The sequence below is a fragment of the Silene latifolia genome, chromosome 10, assembly GCF_048544455.1.
Source record: "Silene latifolia isolate original U9 population chromosome 10, ASM4854445v1, whole genome shotgun sequence".
Classification (NCBI taxonomy): Eukaryota; Viridiplantae; Streptophyta; class Magnoliopsida; order Caryophyllales; family Caryophyllaceae; genus Silene; species Silene latifolia.
This window is the reverse complement of record NC_133535.1, coordinates 157,508,376-157,532,644: the sequence shown is the minus strand read 5'-3', so window position 1 is coordinate 157,532,644 and position 24,269 is coordinate 157,508,376. Positions and strand designations below refer to the sequence as shown.

Below are 24,269 nucleotides of genomic sequence, written 5' to 3'. Positions count from 1 at the left end.
TTGGATATCGACGCGAGTACGGAGTCGACATTTTTTCCCGCCGTCTGCATAGGCCTCTTCTCAACTCGCCGCTCGTAATTGGGATGAGACGCGCCGGTTGATCTACAAAAATTCAACCAAAGAGTCCACGTCAACGTTCATGGACATACCAGAGAGCCGGTCATCGGGTATATCTAATGAGCCGGCTAAATCTGAGCCGCAAGTTAGATCTGCATGACCGGAGGGCTTGCTCTTCTCGACCGGTTGACCCGTTTCTCTCGCGGCATTAACATGAGCGACGGAAGCAGAAGCATCGGTGGCATGGGTAGATCTTTTCCTCTTAAGCCTAAGCGGAGATCCCTCAGCATCGGAATCCTCTCCATCGACAATGTTAACGACCTCCACCTCTGGTGGAGGCGGAACTGAGGTTGACACCGGCGCCGCCTTAGACTTGGCTTTTCGGACCCGGCGAGGCAAGGCGGAGCTACCTTGGCCTCAGGGGCCGCCGTCTCGTCCAAGCCCTTCAGGAGGTCAGTAGGCGACGGACGGCGGTCATTCACATCGACCTTCGGATTCTTCTCCGTAACGTTTCCGTCTTTGTCCAGCCCCATCTTCTCGAGGAGTTGCTCAGACAATTCGGGACCAAAGTGCTCTGTAAAAGAAACAAAGTAAAACTTAGACAAAGGGACATGTCAAGATACAAACAACGAAAAACATTAAAGCAGAAATGGGCCTCACACCGACCCCACTCACCCTGTGCTAGGACCGGTATGAGGCCGACGACAAAGCAAAGCGGCTCGTCCATCAAGATGATTTGCGTGGGGCAACCAAACCTTCGGCACCCCATCATCATCGACCTCGAAAAGCTTCAGTGCCTGCTTCTCGTCCTCATTAAGATAGACATTCGCGGCTTCCATTTTATTCTTGCCCTTGGGGATCATCTTCTCACGCTCCCCTTTGCTCTCGCACCGCAAGTTGACGCGATGCTCAAAGGACCGAGGCAACGGATAATCATCTGGGACCTCGACATACACCCACCGTTCTTTCCAGCCCTTGCAGGAGGAGAGCTTAGACACGGTGAGGTAGCCCGGCTCGATCCGGGACGCTATACCACCCCCGGCCGCCTTGAACATTCATTCGAAGGAAATGCATCCGGCGGAATAAATTCTGATTGGGATCACCCCCTAAAGCGACACGACCACACAAAGCCGACTATAGTCCTAACGGCAAATGGGTGAAGCTGCGCCACTGCAACGTTCATCGCTTTGTATTATGGTAGAGACGTAAATATTGAGAGGAAACAGGAGACCATACTCCGGGTGTCTCATATATACGCCGATGTGACCGGAGGAGGGCAACAGACGGTCCGATCCTCTCTAGGGATGACAATGTTGTACCCCTTGCCAAAAAAGAAGTGCTCTTCGAAAAATTCGAGAGCGTAGACGGGCGAGCCCATCAGTCCAAGCACGATTGGGGCCGATGGTACAGGCATCGTAATGATGCAAGACTGTCGCCCTCTCCGCACCGGAAGGATTCCTTTCCTCATCATCCACATCGTCATCATCCTCCCACTCCTCCAGAACTCTGGGGTCAACTTCAGGGGAAGGAGACCTAGGGCCCCTCGACCTTAACGGAATTGCGGCTACCGCCTCCTCCTCATCAAAACGCGACGGGGAACCCCGGCGCACGGCATCGGGACCGGCGTCGAGAAGACATGGTTCACAACAATTACTTAAACAAAACAAAAAGTTGAAAAGGTTTTTTGGTTTACCTTGAAGAAAAGTGCTACGCCGACGTAAAAATTCTGAAGATCGGAAGAGAGGGAAAGACTTGGAATTTTGGAAAGAAGAAAATTTTTAGAATGAATGAAATTGTTAACCAATTTCACTTCAAAGATCTAGTATTTATAGGCAAAGGCCCATAAAGGAGGACCAATCAAAACGCAGCCCATGAAGCATCAGCCAATCAACGAAGAGACACATGTCAGGCATGCGTACACGGAATGTCAATCGACGCAACAGTTGAATGTCAAATCAAAACAACAGTAACCAAGCGTCTTCAACACGCCCCTTCATATCCCTTTGCCTATTCATCTTCCTCAGCAAAACTCCTAAAGTATCTATCCTCCGCCGGCAACACGACCAACCAAGCTAGGTAGCGCCGGCCGGGGGCAATCAAAAATACACCGGCACTCTCAACCTTGGGTCCGCCGGCTAGCAGCACCTTCTCTTCCACATTTTGATGTCCATTACACATCCATGTGGAGGGGGGATACGGTACGGCCTAACAAGAACCACGCCGATGCTTCAGAAGAAGCCGATACCAGAAATTTTGCAAAAAATACTTACACAGAATATACACTCAGCATACATCGGAGCCCATACCACGGCATAGACTACGCTGGGGGCAAATTGATGGGGCATATTCTGTACCCGCTGACCAAGTCAACATATTGAACGAGGTCAAAGATATCCACAGCAAGCCAATGACTTAGACATCCCTGCCGATGCGGCCTTTCGGCCCGGCAAAGATGGGTCTCGGCATGGCAACCTACCACCGGGGCACATACCCGCGTACTCATATCCAAGAACCCTCGGCATGGAGTCAACCGGGCTCGCCGGCCTGCCATAGGTCCCTCGGCCGAGGGTAGAACAGATCTTTCCACCTATGCCACTTGCCACTTGGCCCACTTGGCCACTACGTGACAAAAGGTGAAAGTCTATAAATACTCCTCAATCCTCATTGAGGAAGGGATCCAGAATCTAACCTAAGAACCCCTTAAATTGGTATTATCTCTCTCATCTCTCTACAATACACGTCATCAAGCAACATTCCACTTAATCACAATAAGTTTACTGACTTGAGCGTCGGAGTGAGTACGCTTGGCACAAAGCCAAGCCCTCAGTTTGCTCATTGTCGCAGGAGAGGCCGAGGAGAGCAGTCAAGGCTGGAAGAGGCATTATTCGACAAAGCTAGCGTGGTAAACAAACCTGCTTCGGAATTCATACCCGGAACAGCCCCATTTCATTAAAATATACCTCACATTTCATTATTTTATGGGGCAAACATAGAAAAATGGAGGAAGTACTATTTTTATCCACAATCACTAATTTACAATAAACCAACTTATTTAATACTCCATAAGAATCTTGATGAGACCTTATAATATAAAATCAATAATTAAATCAAAATGTTTGTACTTGTCAATATTTATTTAAATAATGATTTTTCTAACATGTATTTTAAGGGTTTGTCTAACAAAATAGTTGTTCTTTAGACGTGTATTGAAATCATATACAGAATATGATTTATACATAAACATAATATTGATTTATGATTAAATTAAATGAGCTGATTTTATATACAAGTATAATCATTATTCATTATAGATAGTACGTGGCATTATGATTCAATAATTAACACTAGAGACAAAGGAGTGTAATTAACTATGGGAGGATAAAATGATAAATGGATAAATCGGTGAAATTATAAGGAGTATAAAATTTATGAATATCATTTTAATTAACAGATTAAGCTAATTTTTATACCCTAATACGTTCTCTGATAATTCAAACATCGGTTAGAGTTGAAAATTAGATATTGCACATATATATTCTCCATACCATTGTGCAATTGACTAAAATTCCATTTGTGAAATTTTAGAGACTGTCATTATTGGAATTTAAGGTCATCATACTTTCCATTAACATTATATTTTTTTAATTAAAAGTTTAAACTAACAGTAAGACACAATCGGTAGTTTTATACCTTAAAAAAACTATCATGACTCAGAAGATTATAATCCGTGTAGAATATCACCAACAAATTCATTAAGTCATATTTTTTTACCACAACCGTACATATAATTGGAATAATCTTATTCTGAGATAAATAAATCTTGTTTAAAACTATACTCCCTCTATTTTTCTATATATGACTTTCTCACATTTCGAGACACACACTTATTTCTTCAATATCTCTCAAATTATATGCTTAAATATAGTGATATGTATACTCATATGAAAGAGTTTTTCATAAAGAATTTAATGGTATAATTTTTATAATTTTTTACCAAATATATTTTTGTAAATATTAAAGTCAAAGGCTCGCCTCGAAAAAACAAAACGTCATATATTAAAAAATGGAGGGAGTATTAAATTAAGACTCTCATAATATTCTTCTTCCATCTTTACTCTATACAATTCAATTATAAGTGTCGTCTTAATTTAGAACTGTATTTACCTAAGAAGTTGTGTTTTGAAATATCGAACAATCTTATTTTGGAAGTCGTCGTCACTCAAACAACTATGATAGAGTGCCACTTGTGATTTTTACTTCAAAGTCTTGAGGGTCATTGTGTCAAGCTGACTCCACTTTCTTGTTGAATCTCCAAGAAAGCCTCCATTACGTGAACCTAGCTACATTTTACATTAATGTCATAATCATATATTTAGATCCACGATCACTTAGATCAACAGATAAGGGGTTGTTCTACCCTAATCAGAGGTCTTGTGTTTGAGCTCTGGGAATTCGGCAGACAGTGATTGAGGCAAAATTTACGGTTAGGGAGTGCGAGAAATTTCAGCGGGGGCGAACGAGTAATGATATAAAGGAAACTTGATTTTTTTTTGAAAATTTAACTAAAATCTTTGAACTTTTCATTTTTCAGCGGGGGCGACCGCCCCTGCTAGCCTCTCCCTCGCTCCACCACTGGCAGCAGTGTTAAAACTCATGAGAGAGAGCTTTACCTCCCTAGTAATCCTACCCGACTCGAATCCGAACTAAACCGAATGGTTTAAAAAAAATCATATATTTAGTGGACCCTTGTTTGGTTTAAGAATCAATTAAATTATGTTCTAGTGGTTAATGAGGATAACTTTTACCATTAATTTGCAAAGATTTAATTTGTACGGAGTATATTATCATAGATTTGATGAAATCTTATACTTAATCCACTTTAGTCTCGTGTAACTTTTGCTAAACTAAAGTGTGTATAAGACATCTCATTTATTAGGTATGTTAAGTGATTAGGTAGATTCACGATTGAGCATATAATGGATTAGTATGAAACACTTACTCTAAAACATTCACATTGTGTTGATATTTCGCAAACTTAAATAAAGAATGAGGAATTGGGTATTCGGTGATAGAGACTAAGCTAAGCACATGTCGACAAGGTCATGGCTGAGATAAGTTTTTTTAGGAAAATAATATACACAATAACTTTATTTTCAATAAGATAATATGATCAGAAATATAGATAAGATTGATGTTTCAGGCTTAGATATAATTTGTACCTAATTTCATCTCTGGTAGTCAGGATGGATACTATACACTGGGTATGTGATGGTGGTATTCCCGCTAAGAATGTAGGTTAACTGGTCGATTGTTAATGCTAATAATAACGGTGAAATTAAAAGTGAAATTAACTGTTGCCATAAATTATGGGAAAAACTAGATAATCAAAATCCGTCAACCATAAAACTGTTCAAGTAAAATTTCACCAAAATTATCAATAATCCAATTAATTATCAACTAATTATCATAATCTAAAACTTAATACCCCACATATATCCACGTATAATACATCAGTTAATGTATTATACAACCGGTTGTATATACAACTTATTCAGTGTTGTGGAGCTTTGTTACAAAATTGTCGAGCTCTATTGACAAAATTATCGAGTTATGATACAAAGTTGTTGAGCTTAACAGAATAATTATTAAGCTCAATAACTTCGTAAAATATCTCAATAACTTGTAAAATAACTCAACAACTTTGTGTTAGAACTCAATAACTTTAACGCAGTTGTACATATCTATTATACAACTAGTTGTAGAATAGTATTTGTGCACATATATCCATCCATCCACATCCAAATCCCCACATGATGATCAAATCCATACCCTATCTTTAATAATTTTCCTACCCCTTTCCCATTTCACTCTCCATCACCTACTTAATTACACCACGTGCTCTTAATTTAATCCTTTTATTATAAATATATTAATCACTTCATTTCTTTCACAATTAAACTCTCTCCAAAAAAAAAAAACTTTCATCAAACTAAAAAAAAAAAATGGCACTTGTAAGAGAACGTAGACAACTTAACCTCCGCCTTCCTTTACCTCCGGCCACCGCCCGCCGCCCTTCCTTCCCCCTTCCACCACCACCGGCCGCCGCCACAACCACCACCTCCACCGCCGGAACCACCGCATCATTCGCCGCCAAATTCTCTCTCTCCGATTTCACTAACCTCGCCGTGATCGGCGCCGGCGCCGGCGGCACCGTCCACAAGGTGGTCCATAAGAAGACCGGCGTCGTTTATGCACTCAAGACTGTTACCTCCGCCGCCACCGATACCACCACCCGCCGTCAAATCCACCGGGAGAAGGAGATACTCCGCCGTGTGGCGGGGGATTCTCCTTTTGTTGTGAAGTGTTTCGGGATTTTCGAGAAGGTGGATGGGGATTTGGGGATATTGATGGAGTACATGGACCGCGGAACACTGGATTCCGCGGTCCAGTCTCAAGGGACTTTTTCCGAGAATTTGTTGTCCAACGTGGCGGGACAGATTCTCGAGGGACTTAAATATTTACACTCGTGTAAAATTGTACACCGTGATATTAAACCGGCTAATCTTTTGGTTAAGTCCGGTCCAACCGGATGGGAGGTGAAAATTGCTGATTTTGGGGTGGGCCGGATTATGGGCCGGACTCTTGACCCGTGTAATTCATATGTGGGTACTTGTGCGTATATGAGCCCGGAGCGATTCGACCCGGATACTTATGGTGGGAATTATAATGGGTATGCTGGTGATATTTGGAGCTTGGGTTTGACTCTTATGGAGTTGTATTTGGGTTATTTTCCATTTTTAGGGCCCGGTGAGCGGCCCGATTGGGCTACTCTTATGTGTGCTATTTGTTTTGGGGATCCGCCTAGTTTACCCGCGGGTCGTGGTTCGAAAGAGTTTAGGAGCTTTGTTAGTTGTTGCTTGCAAAAAGAAGCTAGTAAACGATGGACTGCGGCTCAGTTGTTATCGCATCCTTTTATCTGTAAAAAGAAATAAATAAAACGAATACAAATAGTTCTATGATTTATTTTTTTCATTTCTTGAAATGTAGACAAGTTCAGAACGACGAAGTTTAGTTAGTAGCGGTCGTGATTAGCTTGACAAGTTATCCGAAGTTTGTAAAATGGTATTGAAAAGTATTCAGAAATCCTTGAAATGGGCTATCAAGTATCAACCCGACTTCATTTTCTAAATTGTATTTTACGACTAAATCATCGGGTGGGACGTGGGTGATCAGGAGTCGGTAAGAACATCGTCGGTTACGCCGAAAATGAGAGGATCATTCCAAACACAAATTGGAGGCTCAAATGTCATTTTCTAAACAATTGATTGTTCATATGCTTACAATTTTCCATGCCTAACACCGTCATCATGGAGTTCTCTCTTTAAATGGATTATTATTGATGACCGACTAATAACATCAATTCGTACTATAAAGAAACAACGGTTCATGAAGTTAAATCTTCTAGTGCTAATTTCTCACAAGTGTACAACTACATCACGTCTTTGCTCATAAACACTTATTTGATAAGGCTTTTGTTCTACCTTAGTCAGAGGTCTCAAGTTTAAGTCCTGAATTAAATGAAAATGCAGTAATGTTAAAATTCATAAGAGAGAGCTTTATCACCCTGTAACGGTCTAGGTTGCACCAAAACGGACACAACACGGACACGTGACACGGCATCCCATGAAATTTAGGACACGGGACACGGCATTTAAATTTAATAAAATAAAATATATATTTTATAGTTATATGTGTGTGATTTTATTTTTGAAAAAGTATTGAATATTAAATTTAAATAAGTGAAAGTAAAACTTACGTTAATTATAACTCATTCTCATTTCCAAAACCAAAACCAACTTATAATCAATCTATTTCGACATCTCATTACTAGTCTAAATAATATTATTTGTCTCCAATTCAACTTATTTCCCATCAAATTTAACCATATAACAATTCTCGCCATTTAACTTAAATTCAACTTGATTCCGTTTGGAGGCCAGGTGTGTCCAAATATGGACACGGCTCAAAATACCATGGACATGTGTCGAACACGTGCCGAAATAAAAGATGAAAGTTAGATACGGCTTTACAAGTGTCCGACACGTTTTGACGTGTGTCCGACAAGTGTCGTGTCCGACACGGGTGTCCGACACGGAAACGCCGATATTCCATTGCTTGTCACCATCATAACGATGAGTACTGGAAAGCAGCAAGTACTATGTTATATAATGAGGTGCCATGATTAATTGGAACATCTATTATATTTTTTTTTAATTGAGTTATGGAGGGTGCGTATTTGGTAGATACCTGTGTAAACATAACCAATAGGTTAACAAGCGCCCCGGGGCGCTCATTATCAGCTTCCTTATAACAATTATACTTAAAAAAAACTCTCCATCACGATTCACGACGTTAGTATCTCTAAGGCTTGTTAAGATGAATTAAATCAACCTAGATGAAATTTGAAGATACTTTACTTGTAAGTTGTAACAGATAATATTATGGGTAGGGACGGGTGGGGCGAACAGACGGGTAAAGATCTCTAATAAAATGGGTAGGGAGGACAAGGTGGGGCACCCTCTATATGCTTCCCACTTTATGGCAAATGGTTATTTTGTGAAGGGAAATGGTATCCGTTTATACGTATAGACGGATAGTAAACGTATAGACGGATAGTGTCCGTCTATAATGAGAATTGGTGATCTAGATTTAGGATAAATTTAAATGAAATGACACGGATTTAATTTAACACAACATCCACCTTTTGAAAGATATGACAGATCAATATTCACGATTTTAAGGATAAGATACTTTGCATTTGGCACTCACTTTAGCAGAATCAAACGGAAAAAGGGCAGCCAACTAACTTGCTTTGTCAATGTTAATGTCAATGTCCAAGTAGTTTGGCATAAATCACAGGACAACGATCTTACTTGGAAGTTGGAAGTTGGAACTTGGAACCATGGATGATTCACGCAGCCCCATAGCAATACCGTTTGCGAACAACAAAGTGGCTTGAGTGTAGTGGAGCGCGGGAGTGCCTCAAAGCATTGTAATAGCAATGAATTGAGAGGTCCCGGGTTCGACTCCCTACACGGGAGTGCTGCGAATACATGTCATCCTAAATAGGATGTCTTACATGGCACACGTGATTTGCAGGGTATTGCATGTGCCCGGGGGGATTCAACCCCTCGTCACCCAAAAAAAAAAAAAAAAAAAAAAAATACCGTTTGCGAACATTTCCGTCAACACCAATTCTTCTCTAAGACCGTCTTAACTTATGGCTCTCAAACCAGATTAAAACAGAGGTGGAAATAAGAGGTGGTGAGAGGACTTAAATTAAAACGATTTTAAGCAAGACTAACTGGTCCGTCAATGGTCCAAATTACACTCTGGATTTAAACATAAGAGCAGCGTACGTTCAAATGAAGAAGTCCATTTCCGTCGATGGTCCAGATTACACATTTGATTTAACACGAGACCCGTTATTCCCGAATGGAAACCATTGATGGAAATGAACATCTCATTTGTTTAATGGAGAAGATCTTGACTCCGTAAATATATACAGTTACCAGAATTTGTGACGGCTTGGTAAGAAAAATAGTAAAATCTTGAAACACGGTCAGTGCTAATTTAATGTGAGAGGAATGAGACTAAAAATGCCCAGAAAAGTGAAAGAAAAGAAAGCCTCATGTATACGTAAAAAACTAAAAGCTGAAAACCAAAGAACCAACATCACTCTTTACAGAATGCAGTGTTTTTTTTCCAAAGACGCGTTACAGCCTCCCAATTCCGTGACCATATGAACTTATTACAAGCCTCTTATAATAGCCCAAATCAATCAATGTCCATTTGAAGGCCGGAACATGGCATAACCATTTACGCCACATGCCATATTTGAGTACTCGGGAACGTTATATGAATAACCATCCGCTCCCGAGTTCCTCATGCCTAGTAATGAAAGATCAGGGCCTAACAGCTGCCATTGATTGGGGGTTAGGTTATCAATCTGACCGTTTAAATAGGGGATTGAATTACCTTGGGTGTTGAACTCCCTCATTGAATCGTACGGGCTATTAGGCCCATAATCCTGCCGGAAGCCCATCGAGGCCTCGTTGCTTGAAAGGCTTATATCTGCTGGGTAGGTGAACTGCCGATTGAAGAGAGTTGCACTTGGACCGCCATTGCCCGTTCCCGGGAAAGCCATTCCTCTATGACTTCGTCCGATGACCTGCTCATCATCAAGTAGGTCATTGATGATATCCAGGTGTGGGAATTCATCTGCCAATGGGGTTTGGACCGAACGGCCAGAAGTCCCGGCCAATAATTCAGATGGGAAGTGGCTATTATACCCGTTGTTCGCCGGACGATACAAATCGAAGTGGCGAATACTATCATTGCCCATGGATGGAGAATCAAACATCGAGCTCCTGCTAACATCCCTCTGTGGACTGTCCATCCATGTTTGACCTCTAAATATATCTTCCTGAGGAGGTGCATTAAAAGTGGTTCCGTTCCTTTCAGATGTGTGGGAAAGAAACACAGGATTCGGCATATTGACCGTCGAATTCACAGACGGAGTAGGAGCATGAGTGAAACCCCCTGAGGTTGGAGTAAATGAGTTACCAGCGATTGCATTCCGGTAAGACTGCGGAACAAATGCAGGAGCTGTGGCTAGAGACGGGTCCTGAACCAAGCGACCAGTGGCACTGACCGAACGGGGAATTAAGGGACTGCTAGGTGCTGACACTTGCACCATAGAGACAACTGGAGTAGCTGCGAGAGTCGCAGGGATTAAAGGAGCACTTAATGGTCGCGATAATCCCACAGATTGTTGCACAGTAGGTTTTTCAGTAGGTTTGGAGATGGTAACCATTGTAGAATTAACTCTTGAACAATTTGCAGTGACGGGTGTATTTGAAGATGAGGTGGCCTTGTCAGTTTGTTGTTCCTCATTTGAGGGTGTTTTTATCGGAAGTGGCATATCAGCAGGATGAACAGTTTTCAAGTCCGGCTTTGGCTGAAGTGCTGTCACAGAGGTTGTATTTCGGGGAGGGCTCTTAGATGTACGAATCGTTGCTGCTTCTTTTCCCTTGGACCCTGTCTTAATATTCTCCTTGTTTTGCTTCCTTTGCGACAAAAGAATCTCATCTTCCTGGCATAACAAACCAAATAAACTTAAGATGGCAGAAAAGACCCAAATTCATAGAATACATAAAGGGAAAGTCAAGACGAGAAATAAATAGAGAAAATAACAGAAAACAGAGTTCCTAAAGTGAAGATTATAACAGGCGTGTGGCGATTGGGGGATCACCATGCCAATACTCATGCAAGGACGAAGACATGGATAAAAGCAAATAACAAAAAAGTCATTCAGAGAGGCAACTAAAAACTACTGATCTAAAAATAAACAAGAATGACAATATAGGACACTAAAACAAGAGAGAACACACTAACTTTCTTGATTGCGTTCAACTCTGGCCACTTCGTTCTATCTTGTAAGGATGTAATGGCACCCACGGACTCGTTAGCTTCAGCTATCTTGCGCCTAGGAGATGCATCATATTGTAAATGGACTTCAGCAGGCTGAGATCGCCGACTATCTGCTTCATTTGGACCACTGCAATCCTCAAATGTGCTCTTACCTCGCTGGTTTTTACCCCTACAATATCAAATCAAAGTCAATTGTCTTATTTCTCAACTCTTCCATCCTCTGATTTAAGACAGGTAAAGCTGTAACACTAACCTTGCCGGAGATTTCCGGTTTGAGTAATTTACGAACGAATTTGATCTGTAGGAACCATTCGTTACCACTGAGGGAGTAGAATCGGTAGAACACGTTGAAGAGCTATCATCCATAACAGATGAATTCCGCTTATCCATGCCTCCATTATGCACAGTCGAAATGCTGCTAACTTCACTCCCACTGGCCTCTGCTGGGGGTTGTACCTCTGATGTGTCTGTATCCCAGTTTATGGGACTTCCGTCCCTATCCTCGGAATCAAGCTGTAGTGTATCAACAGCGCACTCTGCGATATCAGATACGTCAGACACGTCTTCAAGCACATCATCCTTTAATTTGTCTTTTCCTCCAGATGACAGGTTAGCATTCAGCTGTTTGTCATGTACTGTTACAAGAGGCTTCTCATCTTTCAATTTGTCTTTTCCCCTACGATCGTTCCGCTTTTTTTTACCCTTTCGATCAAAATTAGCAATCAATTTAATCAGGACATGTTAAAGTATAGCTCAAGCTGGGCAACAATAAAATATGATACCCAGGCAGAAAGGGACTTCTACACATCATGTGCGATATCAGACACGTCTTCAAGCACATCATCCCAGCAGATATAAGAAGTTCCTTTATAATCCCTCCCCAAAATGAATGGTGAAACAAGAGCACAATGACCACAAAGTTTATCAAAATGTAATGCTTGTCTCAAAATCACCATGAGGCGGTAACATATTATGTTGGGTTGTCGGCTGATCTTTCAGCAGTTTTGGCTAGTTGACCTTACTACAAAAAAAAAGTAATAAAAAAAGCGTCTTGGTTGGCAAAATTTGAGGGCTTTTACGAGTGAAAGGCTATTCAACTAATTACAGCTTTTTAGCGTAATACTCATAGAACCCCCACTATCTCTCAACCCCAAAACCTTGAACAAGCATGGAAATTAAGAGATTCATATGCTCAGAGTCTACTAAACAAGGTCATAACTACTAATCCTAAATGTAGGCTACATTAAGAGTAAAACTGAGAGCATAAATCCAAAATTCTATAATGATTTGACAAATGCATGCTAGCGAACATGACAGAATTATTCCATAAAATTCCATCATAGCATAATGCAAATTTTGGATTGCTTGAACATCTTTCTTAGTGCAAGAAAACAGTAATTCCACAACATCCTAAATCCTACATCAAAAACTGTTTTCCATCTTAGGAAAATCCCAATATCAAGGATATAGTCAAACAATTTAAAAATCTTATAAGACAAGAAAATACGACTGAACTGAAAATTACTCCAACAAGAATAAGTATTTGCAAGCCACCTGTTTTTTCTTTGATTTCTTGTCCTTCTCTCCAGCACCACGCTTTGCTTTCTGCTCACTCTCAGCCAGCCATGCAGCCTCTTCACGTATAAGTTCCTCTTGTCTCCTCAATGCAACAGCCTCCTGATAGGCAACTTCAATTTTGTTGCTGTTACATCATAAAGGTTTCAGGGATAGCCACGAAAAGAGAAATAGATCAAGTAAACAAGCACAGATGCACAAGTATTACGACCTGAAGATATGTGCAAGCACAAAAATTTCCACTGTCCTCCGTCCTAATTCTGTTAAACGCTTCTCATCACGCTCAATCGAATCCTTGGTGAAATACTCTCCACTACCTCCATCCTACAGAATTCAAGAGCCACTAGGAGATTAAATCATAAGAGGGAAAGTACAGAGATCAGCATCAGTAAGACAAAATTGATCAAGTCCTAACTCCTAAGTACCCAGAATTTCTAGTCTTCTCCCCCATAACACAACTCTTTGCTTCCCTTGTCCTAAGTAAAAATTCATGTTTCTCCACAAATTTTAAAAGATACTAGGATCCCTAACATATTAGACTGATATAAAAACAGAAACAGTTTGATATCGGTATCAAAGAGTGCACACCGCCCACAGAATTTCTCTACCTTCAAAAACAATTTCTTTGGCTAGTCCAGACATAGATCAGTGCCTTTCCTACTTACAAAACCAAGATCTTTCCAAGATTGGACAACATGTAAACCTCCACCTAAGTCCAATATGAATCTACGGGACCGTCCAAATGAGTGAAAACAATCACATCAGCAGCAGTACTCACTATGTCACCCGGCAATAAAACATCAGAAGCCAACAGAGAAAAAAGAGAGGTACCAAAAGTGAAGGAGAAAAGAAAGTAGAGATGCATTGAAAGTCATAAACAGGATTGCGGTGAGCAGATGGATAATAGATATATCCAATCCAGATAATCAAAGGAATCCATTTTACAACTAGAACAGTGGCCTTGTGCATACAATTAGACAATCAAACAATTCTGAATCCTTCCAAAGACAAAACCCAAAAGTCATTGTTTTAGTAATTTTTACTTTATACTTAACAATAAAGAACTTGTAAAATCTCTGGAAGCTGGACGCTATAATTCTATACATTGTTTTAGAACCATAAATTAATGAGATGAAAGGCACTACATGACAAACCTCTGGCAATACACCTCTATAGTTCATTTACAACCTAATGCCATGATAAGAAGATATTTTTTTTTTTCACATAAGATGCCATCCTTAAGCATCACTCCACCAAGACTTTGCTTTAACATTGTGGTATCGGAGTCAACTAAGTCTGAAGTAGCTATTCCGTTAGTATCATGCAATCCAAGTTCAAGCATTCAAGTAGGAAAACAGTCAAACACACAATTGTCTAATGTGATGCCAACAGAACAAAATTGCCACTACACTTTACATTGCATACAAACTTAGTTCCCCAAAGCTAACCTTTGTGCGATTCTGAGGCCCCTTATCATCCTTTGGAGGCAACGGCTCCATTGCAGCCTTCTCAAGTAATAACAGTACATCATCTACCAAAACAAAAGTGTCCTTCTCAGTCTGAATGATTGGAAGGGGCATCTCCTCACCCTCCAACAATTTTGCTGTCCCTTTCATGCTCTGGCCTTCAAGAGCTTTAAGCCCACTGTACAGGGAGTCCATAACTAGAGTAGATGTGACTTCTTTCTCGACGAAAAAATGTTTCACAACTACTTTCAGTATAGTATCCTTCTTCTCCCTGGACATGCGACGCCTAGTATTTTGATCCATTCCTAGCCAAAATGCACGAAAACTGTCATAGAAAACATCAATAGTCAGCAAACCAACTACTGAACCAGTAAACAAGATATGACAAATTTAATAAGCCAAACAGAGTATATCAACAATGACATCTTATTCTGTCCAAAGTAAAAATAAATAAATAAAAATAAAAATCAGGAATTAACACGAGAGCACAATTTTTAAGCGAAATATAATAAAAGCTGAGAGGGCATAGCAATGCAGATACAAGAGGAGCTGGTCCAAAAAACAAGCGTGCACTAAACTCAAACTTCATAGATGTTTCCTATGCAGAAACAGCATAAAACTACCACTTACACAGATTGATATTCAAGTCTACACTAGACCAAGAAAAGACACATGCCACCATATTTGTTGTTTATGGTCCACAATGCAGTCATCAATGAAAAAAAAAACCAGAGTTCACTAGCATAAATCCCTAATACCTTGACCACCTAGCTTTGTCCTCAATCAGTTTTTCCAGCTTCCCTCTTCTTTCTTCAACAAAACGCCGGCATATTTGCTCCACATTAGTTAGATACACTCGGACAAGTTCCCTTCTATACTGACAGTCAAGGCAGCGAAATGGCCGATCTGCTTTCTCCCTACAAGCAAATGCAACATTGTGACAAACAGAAGAAAAAATCTTGAAATCATCCATCAGTAGCACATAAGTGATAAAACAGAGTATTAAATGGAAATTCCACCAAATTAACTTGGCCTCACGAATTCAAATAGACAGCTTAAATGGGCCTCACAATAACAACGCTTTGTGGGTCAGCCAAATCGAATCGTATGGAACCACCAATGTAAAATAAAACAATGAAAAGAAAAGGGAAAAGGGATCACACAATAATAACGAAGCAAGGTAGGTAAAAAAGAGTACGAAGGGAGGAAGAGGAAATGTATGAAAAATGAGGAAGACCTTAAGAGTGAAGAAAGCCAGGAGAGGTAATAAACAATATAAAAGATGACAGAAAATAGATTCAAATGAACTGAAAAAAGTTGAAAAAATAAACAAAAGAAACAAGACAATAAATGAAGTCATCTCCGTCGCTGACACAATTTATTTCTCGCCACTCAGAGCTGACGACAAAAAACAATAGAAAAAGATAGTACCTCAATTCCATCTGTACTCGAGTGTCACGAGAATGAAAGTTAATAAACCACAATTGTGTTTTAGCCAATAATCAAGGCATTGTTGCGATCATAAAATGCTAAGGCAACAGATCATTTTCAAACCTTAACCAAGCTAGAAAGTAAAAAATAAGCAAAGTAATCATAATTCCTAGAACAAAAAGATCAAAGTAAATCATAAATTCATACTTCTGCACACAACTCTACAAAACCTAGAGAGTAATGATATGTTCAAATGATTTCCAGAAAGGATAATCAGTATATGAACAATTTGTAAGTTACTTTGACATTCTCCAACCACCTCGGAAAAACAAACACCAAGACTTTCCCATCCTTACAGCCAAAAAAAGAGGAACAAAGCAAGAGTTAAGTAAAAAAAGATTGTATACCTGATCACTTGAACTTGAGCCTTTATGATCAACGTGTCAGCATCCACAAAGCCATCTGACACTTTAGATAGCTCCATGAACTTTTTCCAGCCCCAATCATGCTCTTTCTTCCAAAAACGGTGCAATGTATCTACATTGTTTGTGCATCTCAAACTCAGGATCAAAGACATCATAGAGAAAATCTGTCTCATCATAAAGTTGACAGCCTTATTGGCTAAAATTGAGGAGAACAATAGAGCAATATGCAAGAAGGCACAAGTTACAGGGAAGAAATGAGTAAAATAAGTAGCATTTCTTGTAAAAGAGGAATGAGGGGTATGCAAGTGGTCATAGCCCATAATTGGGTGATATTTCTTGTAAATGACATTCTCAGTATTACAAATCGACCAAAATTTTCCTTGAAAAGGGCACGGCAAATTGTAAGCCTTATTGTCATAACTGATAATGCCTAAATTTGAACCTTAGAAAAAGGCAGTACTAATTTAACATATTCACTAACCGGAATACTTCGATTTCTTTGGGTCTTTATTTACGACTGCAATAGTGAATTGAGCAAAATGACTCCAACCTGCACCGCAAAATAAGAGCAAAGGAGGGAGTAGAAGAATACAGAGTTCAGGCTATCACCAATCGAAAGAATATGGGCCAAAAGGCATGAAAATTGCAACTTGACATTTGATGCTAATCGAACCTGGGAGAAGCTTATCATGATTTGCTACACAGAGAAACAATGAGAGATGATTACAAACATCACAGCCTTGAGGGTAGATCAAGATGTACCTGCAGAAAAAACAAAGACATCAGATTCACAGAATGTCTGAATCAATTTTGATGATTCTCAAAATCAGCAAAACATCACCAACCCTACAGAAAATTTCATATTAACTAAAGAAGGTTGATACAAAAACATGGTATATGATACGTAAACGCACTTAATAGAGTATCTCATACATAATCAAAAGCCATTATACGATATGAACAAACCAATTTGCAACTTGCTGTGGATTGAGCAAATTCAACAACTCCGTGACAAAATTGAACTCAGTGCACTGAAATAGGTATATTCACTCTATTTATCAAGCTTAGCAATCCTTTGAGAATCTATATTTTACATGAGTCCTAAGTTCATACTCCCCAACGACACACCATATTTACTTATGACTAGGAAAAAAAAAAGGCCAAGGTCAGCCTGGTGGGACACAGAAATAATTCAAGCATCGGAATCAATGTACTAGTAAAGACCACACATCAATCTGTATCACATAAAATAGCAGGGAGGAACAGAGAACGAAATGCAAAATAAAAGACCAAGCCATTCCTGGGATTATGAGATGGAAACGCTTAGGCAGGCAACAACGCACATGCCATGACGCCATCCAAAACAGTAAACGAGAGGCCTCACCATTTATAGCCGCCCACTTCAAAAGCATTGCTTCGAAGTTCTCTCTTAGTGATCTGCGAGAACTTTTCGATCTTCCATGTGTACTTCCCATACAGCTCAGCAGGTTTCAACCCTACAGGAAATGAAAATAACAATAAACTAACGCATAAAGATGTTGCAAAGGAATTAATGTGATGTAATGGATGTGCCACTGATTCTACTTTTTCCTGAAATTTCAAAATCTCCCATAGAAGAATGAAGAAAATATGGCCTGAGAGGCGGCACGAAATATCTTACTAAAGACACAAAATCACCATTCACAATGAACATACAAGTACATAGGGAGCCAATGACAAAATTTGGGAAATTCCAATCAGTGAAATTATGTAGTGTGTCAGTTGGGAGTATTGGACCATGACAAAAATCTGACACTAGATATAAATTTGATCACTAATTAGATAAAAATAATGAAAGTCAGCTGTGTTTACCAGAGAGAATTGGCTGTCGGTAATGTTATATTTGTACTCGTTTATTAGATGTTCATTTTGCTTTTTCCAAGAAAAAAACTTCCCCAGAGTTCACATAATACCTAATTTCGAACCACCACAACTCAAGACCCACCATATCTCAAAACATTATGCTATCACAGTATCACACTTACAAGGTTTACAACAAATGGCCAAAATCACGCTCTAGAAGTAGAGAGCATACATAATTTCTCGATTTTTTGTGCAAGTGAAACTTTTAGCTAGGACGCACTTGGTGTTTTCATGATACCTAAAGTCTACTGTCTCATCAAAGATGTATCTTTCCACAAAGCAACAGCCATGTAGCTTCCCCATACCTTCTTTCAGTTGAACCCCAAATGCAATCATACATAAGTTATTGTGCACATCATAAGCACCCACTACAAATTGATGCTATGGGCATATTGAACAACAATTAAAACAATTCTCGGATTATTGGATTTTCAGTGAGAACCCTATGTCCCTTCCATCACGACAAAATCTCGTAGAGGAAGGTAGCCCAATTAACAGAGAAACCTCTATTACTCTGACACTTCAACGGTAACGAAGTGTCGAACACTTCATTTCTTAAAAAATTCTACACCTGGATAAGGTCAGTGGCATATCATGACCGCAATTATGGACACGGATACGATACGGTTCAACAAAATATTACTACCTCCAATGCACACCAAACTACCCATCAACTTTTTAAAGTCAAACTTGCTAGATGTTGACGTTCATTATATTTAGTCAAATTTTAAAAATTTATATATAGAATTGAGTATTGACATTTAACTTTTTTTTTATAAAAAGAGGTTTTGCAAAGTTATAATTTCGACACGGAAAAACAATATATAAATGAAGAAAAACGTGGTTAAAGTATCGTCTCGTAGACCGTGAAAAGTCAAATGGGTAGTTTGGTGTGGATTGGAGGTAGCAATAAATTACAATTGAATAAAAGTATTTAAAATGTGAAGGGTTATAATTATGGAGTAGAAATCAGGCTTTGTGAAGATAAAAAGAAACAAAAATCAAAGGTAAAGAATTCAAACAGCCTTACCATTAACTAAAGTTGAAAACAGTTTGAAACTTCACAAAATATAAAAAATAAAACAGATGAGAGAGCTGGGAGTAAACACGTGTTTATGTGTAGCATTAAGAAAAAACGAAAAATAAGAATTAAGGCCCACTCATCAATACTTCACAGAAACATAATAGAAATGGGGAACCACTAAAACCTAACTCCGATCACTCTCTCCACCGCACTTTAGAATGCTCCTCGATGGTCAAACAGATGGTACATCGAATCCCTGGTACGGTTTTCAGCAACCCACTAAACTGAGTACATTTACCATAACTTTTCCTTCACTTTGATCATTTTCTCGGCTTCCACCCATGGTTGTCGACCGTATCAGAGGATGTCCTGTCCGAGGTGTACTTCGTATCGTATTCTGTGTCGTGCCGACACGTGACACAGCCCAAAACTGCCGTGTCAGAGTAACGTACGAAGGAACACCATAGATGAGACAAATTCAGGACAAAAACACAGTCCTATGCAACGAAAAACCCAGTAAGACACTAGAAGCATAGATTAAAGGGATTCAAATTCTTCACTCCTATAACTCTATAAGTGGTCCATGATAACAAATTTAGGAGCACCTGCACACAATGTACTTTACAACATTTCCTAACTGAAATAAGTGACCACTCACTAGTGACCACAACATCATTACTCCACTGCCTCAACTAAACTTCATACAACAACATCATTACTCATGCTTCGAGGGCTCTTTCAAAATGCCAGATAAAGAGGAGGTCAAATCTACACAATCTTGCATTTTGTTGCTAATACATAGAGGTTGCTTCTGAATTACCCAACATGAAAATTGTGTCTATAATCGCACCAAATGACAACTACTTCATAATGAATATAAGCACAACCAGTTAAGTGTGTCATTTTGCTTATAAAATCGTAAACAAAATATAGTGATAGCCCGCGCAGCTGCATAGAGTGAAATTTGAGCTAAAGAATGATAGTACAGCTGAATAAGAGACAGATTATAGTAAAATTAAGCAGCAACTATTCAAATTTACCTCCATCATCATCACTGTCATCAGTATCCCAATACGGCGGCGAGGTTGATGGGGTACCAGTCTCAACTTGCTCTGAAGACCGCCACTCCGTCAATGCATCACTCGACTGACAACGACTCCCACTCGATAATCCGCCCGCCACTCTTCCACCACTTGTTTCCTCACTCGCAACAGTCCCCGCCATATCCAAACCCTAAAACCCGTATCTCTACACCCTTTTCCACTCCTTTCACTGCACCCACATTAACAACATCACCATTAAAACACAATTCAACAATTACAGTCTCCTTCACCACAAAATTAATCAATTCTCATATACATATATACAATACACACATCAAAACAACAATTAAACGATATTAATTGATTAATTAATCAGTAACGAAAAACCCTAACAATTGAAATAAAAAACGCGACAAAATCAAGCATCGTATGTAACGAAAGAGATCGTAATAAGGAATTAGAGTACCAAAACCCTAAAACGCGGAAATTAATTGAATTGAATTGAATTGAATTAAAAGAGGGAAAATCTGGGGAGTGTAAGTGAAAATAGATCGAAGGTGAAGAAGAGACGAACCTGAAGAATTAGGGGGAAAATAGATAGAAGCAAAAATAATGAGATGGATAGGGAAATGAAACTATGGGGGTGGTGGGTTTGAGCACTTGATGAGGTTGATTAATGAAGTAATTTGGTGAGTTTAAGGTTGAGGCTAAAATGGGAAACAATTTGTTCGGAATGGGTTGGTTAAAATACGAGTCGTTAAAAAATTACCGTTGATTGATTTCACTGTCTCGGAAAACCGAGATGGTAACATTACCCAATTTTATTGGTCGGGAAAGAAGGGGGGGGGGGGGTTACATATCGGGCCAGCATATCCTTTCAGGTCGAGTCAGGTCGGGTTCGGGTCTTTCCCGAATAGGCTCATTTCGGGTTGACCCGAATAAATTGATAATGTTGTTCGGTATTTCAATCATTTTCGAATTGCTTTCCCTCGTAATTTTCATTAATATACGATTCACACATGTATCAGAGAAATGGGTTATCGTCACTCATTTCCGAGTCAAGATAATAAAAAAATGCGTTTAATAGTTTTTAAAGAGAGAAGGGCAAATTTGTCAAAATGAAATGAAAATAGGGACGATGGTAAAAAATGCTACACATACACGAGGTGTATGAAAAACTCATACACAACCAATGACAACGCGACACGTGGCAAACTAGGGTTATTATCTATTGGTTAGTGTAGGGTTAGGTTAGTAATTTTAGATGTGTGGTTAACTTGTTAAGTTACTCTAAGTAAATTATCAATTCAAAACTCGAAAATGTTGTTGAAGAGTGTTGAATCCCTAACCTCTTGATGCATATCCACTTGCTATTATCATTGTGATACATTCATCTCTTTGTTAAATTTGTAGATCTTTTGTTATATGTATGTGTACAATCTGAGTTAAAACGCAACACGTGGCAAACTAGGGTTATTATCTATTGGTTAGTGTAGGGTTAGGTTAGTAATTTTAGATGTGTGGTTAACTTGTTAAGTTACTCTAAGTAAATTATCAATTCAAAACTCGAAAATGTTGTTGAAGAGTGTCGAATCCCTAACCTCTTGATGCATATCCACTTGTTATTACCATTGTGATACATTCATCTCTTTGTTAAATTTGTAGATCTTTTGTTATATGTATGTGTACAATCTGAGTTAAAATAATAATTATCTATAATAACTATTAAATATATACTTTTAATTTATATTCAATGTAATGTATTTGCTGAGTTAATTAAATGTACTACAAAAAAAATTGAACAAAATATTTTATTTACTTATAATAATTATTATTTGTACCTGTAGTTTACATTTAACTAGGTTTGTTGCCCGACCTCGCCCGAGCTACCTATATTTACCATTTAAATTTTAATTTTTATAAATCATAATCGCATTAGATTGTTTTAACACATACATTTACGATTTATAATATATTGTTCTATGCTATAACTTGAAATTACGATGAAATGCAAAATTTATCAACAAATTATGAGACACATTCACTTATTCTCCCGCTGTTGATATTATTACTTCCACGGCATCTCCCTTGTTAATACTATTATGTTCACTACTAGTTCGCTTACTGTTGTATCTTTGACTATTCCCGCTATTTTTATAGTTAAATTCACTATTATCATTAATTTTATCAAACTTATACACGGAGTATTAAATAAATAAAATATTTTCTTAAATCAAATGTTAGATAGTTTTTCATACTCTGTTCGTTGTTACTTGTTCCTACTCTTACTTATATAACATTTGTTTCACTACTCGAACAGATCGACCTGTTGGCTCAGAGATAAATCAAAATTTTTATTAAAATATTAATATTTATATATTATATTTGAAAATTAGTTAAAAAATACTTTTTTTTATTACTTAAAAAAAACACAACTAAAAAGTCAATTTTATACTTTTATAATATTTAGTAACAAAATAATTATTAAAAAAAACTTTATTTTAATAATTATATCAATATAATTAATGTGAACATTGACTATGATTTAATTATTTTTAAAATATTTTACATTTTTAAAAACATATTTTTTTTTTAATAAAAATATCGTTAAAAAGGCGTTATGTATTTTGGAGATACATAAAATGTAACTATAGGTACATATAATAATTATCATAAGTAAATAAAATATTTTGTCCAATGTTTTTCAAGTACATGTAATTAACTTAGCAAATACATTACATTAACAATAAACTAAAAGTATAAATTTAATAGTTATTATAGAATTATTATTTTAACTCAGATTTTACACATACATATAACAAAAGATCTACAAATTTAACAAAGAGATGGATGTGACACAATGATAATAGCAAATGGAGATGGATTAAGAGGTCATGGGTTCGAGACTCTTTAACAATAGTTTTGAGTTTTGATACTTAACTACATATGTAAATTTACTAACCTAACCCTAAACTAACCACCTAACTCACTCAGCTATTAGCGGATACTTATACGGTTTTACCCGTCATTATCTCACTGTAACCCTAATCACACATCTAAACCCCATCTCACAATCTCAGCCGTTTCAATATGGACCGCAAGATTTTATCGGAGAGTGACGTCAGTCAAACCAGATGTGTCGTAACCAAACCGTTATTCCTTCATCTGTTGACGCCGGATGAACGAGCCAAGGTTGAGTCTGGTACAATTCTGCATTGTATTTCTGTCTATCTTAAAAATGATTCTCACTATTTCATGAGGTTTCAAGCGAACTTCTGCAACAAGTCATCAACAAAGGTTAAAGAAAGGTGTCTTCGAGGCGATTGGGGTAAGTTCGTTAAAGATTCCGGCGTCGTCGAGGGTTCGACGTTGATATTTGTTCGCCTCCCGGGCCCGTGCTTATTCTTCTCGTTGGATACGGTTGCTCCGAATGAGGTTGGCCCTATCGTCGTCGCCGACCCGGCAGACCCTATCGTCGTCGCCGACCCGGCAGACCCTATCGTCGTCGCCGACCCGACAGACCCTATCGTCGTCGCCGACGCGACATGCCCTATCGTCAAGGCGGACCCGACAGGCCCAAATTTCTCACCCAAACCCAACACTCCCCCAACCGTCTTTCCATTTACTCTCCTTATCTCACCCTCACAAAACCCTAAATCCTTCTTTCTCTTCAACATTCACTCAATCAAAACGTCGCTGTTCTTCGATGGCTGATCGTAAGAAGTTAACATGGAACGATATTACTAGCCGATTTGTCATCCCTGCCGACCTCCTCTACCATCTCCTGTCGGAAGATGAAATAGCGAACCTTGATGCTGGGAAACTCCTGTCTTTTAATCATATAACCTGATTT

The 24,269-nt window shown here is 38.7% G+C and overlaps 2 protein-coding genes across 2 annotated transcripts; one reads left to right on the top strand and one right to left on the bottom strand.

Moving 5' to 3' along the window:
• The first annotated feature begins 6,007 nt into the window (after positions 1 to 6,007).
• LOC141606549 (mitogen-activated protein kinase kinase 9-like) lies at positions 6,008 to 7,227 on the top strand. The gene has a single exon (XM_074425720.1). The coding sequence runs from the start codon at positions 6,060 to 6,062 to the stop codon at positions 7,047 to 7,049; it is 990 nt and encodes a 329-aa protein (XP_074281821.1). The 5' UTR covers positions 6,008 to 6,059; the 3' UTR covers positions 7,050 to 7,227.
• Positions 7,228 to 9,729: 2,502 nt separating this feature from the next.
• LOC141606548 (TNF receptor-associated factor homolog 1a-like) lies at positions 9,730 to 21,113 on the bottom strand. The gene is made up of 13 exons (XM_074425719.1): positions 20,991 to 21,113; positions 20,414 to 20,645; positions 17,832 to 17,943; positions 17,121 to 17,209; positions 16,929 to 16,997; positions 16,430 to 16,559; positions 15,350 to 15,508; positions 14,574 to 14,916; positions 13,337 to 13,449; positions 13,105 to 13,252; positions 11,804 to 12,252; positions 11,515 to 11,719; positions 9,730 to 11,212 (listed from the first exon to the last, which is right to left on the bottom strand). The coding sequence occupies exons 2-13, from the start codon at positions 20,595 to 20,597 to the stop codon at positions 9,899 to 9,901; spliced, it is 3,315 nt and encodes a 1,104-aa protein (XP_074281820.1). The 5' UTR covers positions 20,598 to 20,645; positions 20,991 to 21,113; the 3' UTR covers positions 9,730 to 9,898.
• Positions 21,114 to 24,269: the final 3,156 nt, after the last annotated feature.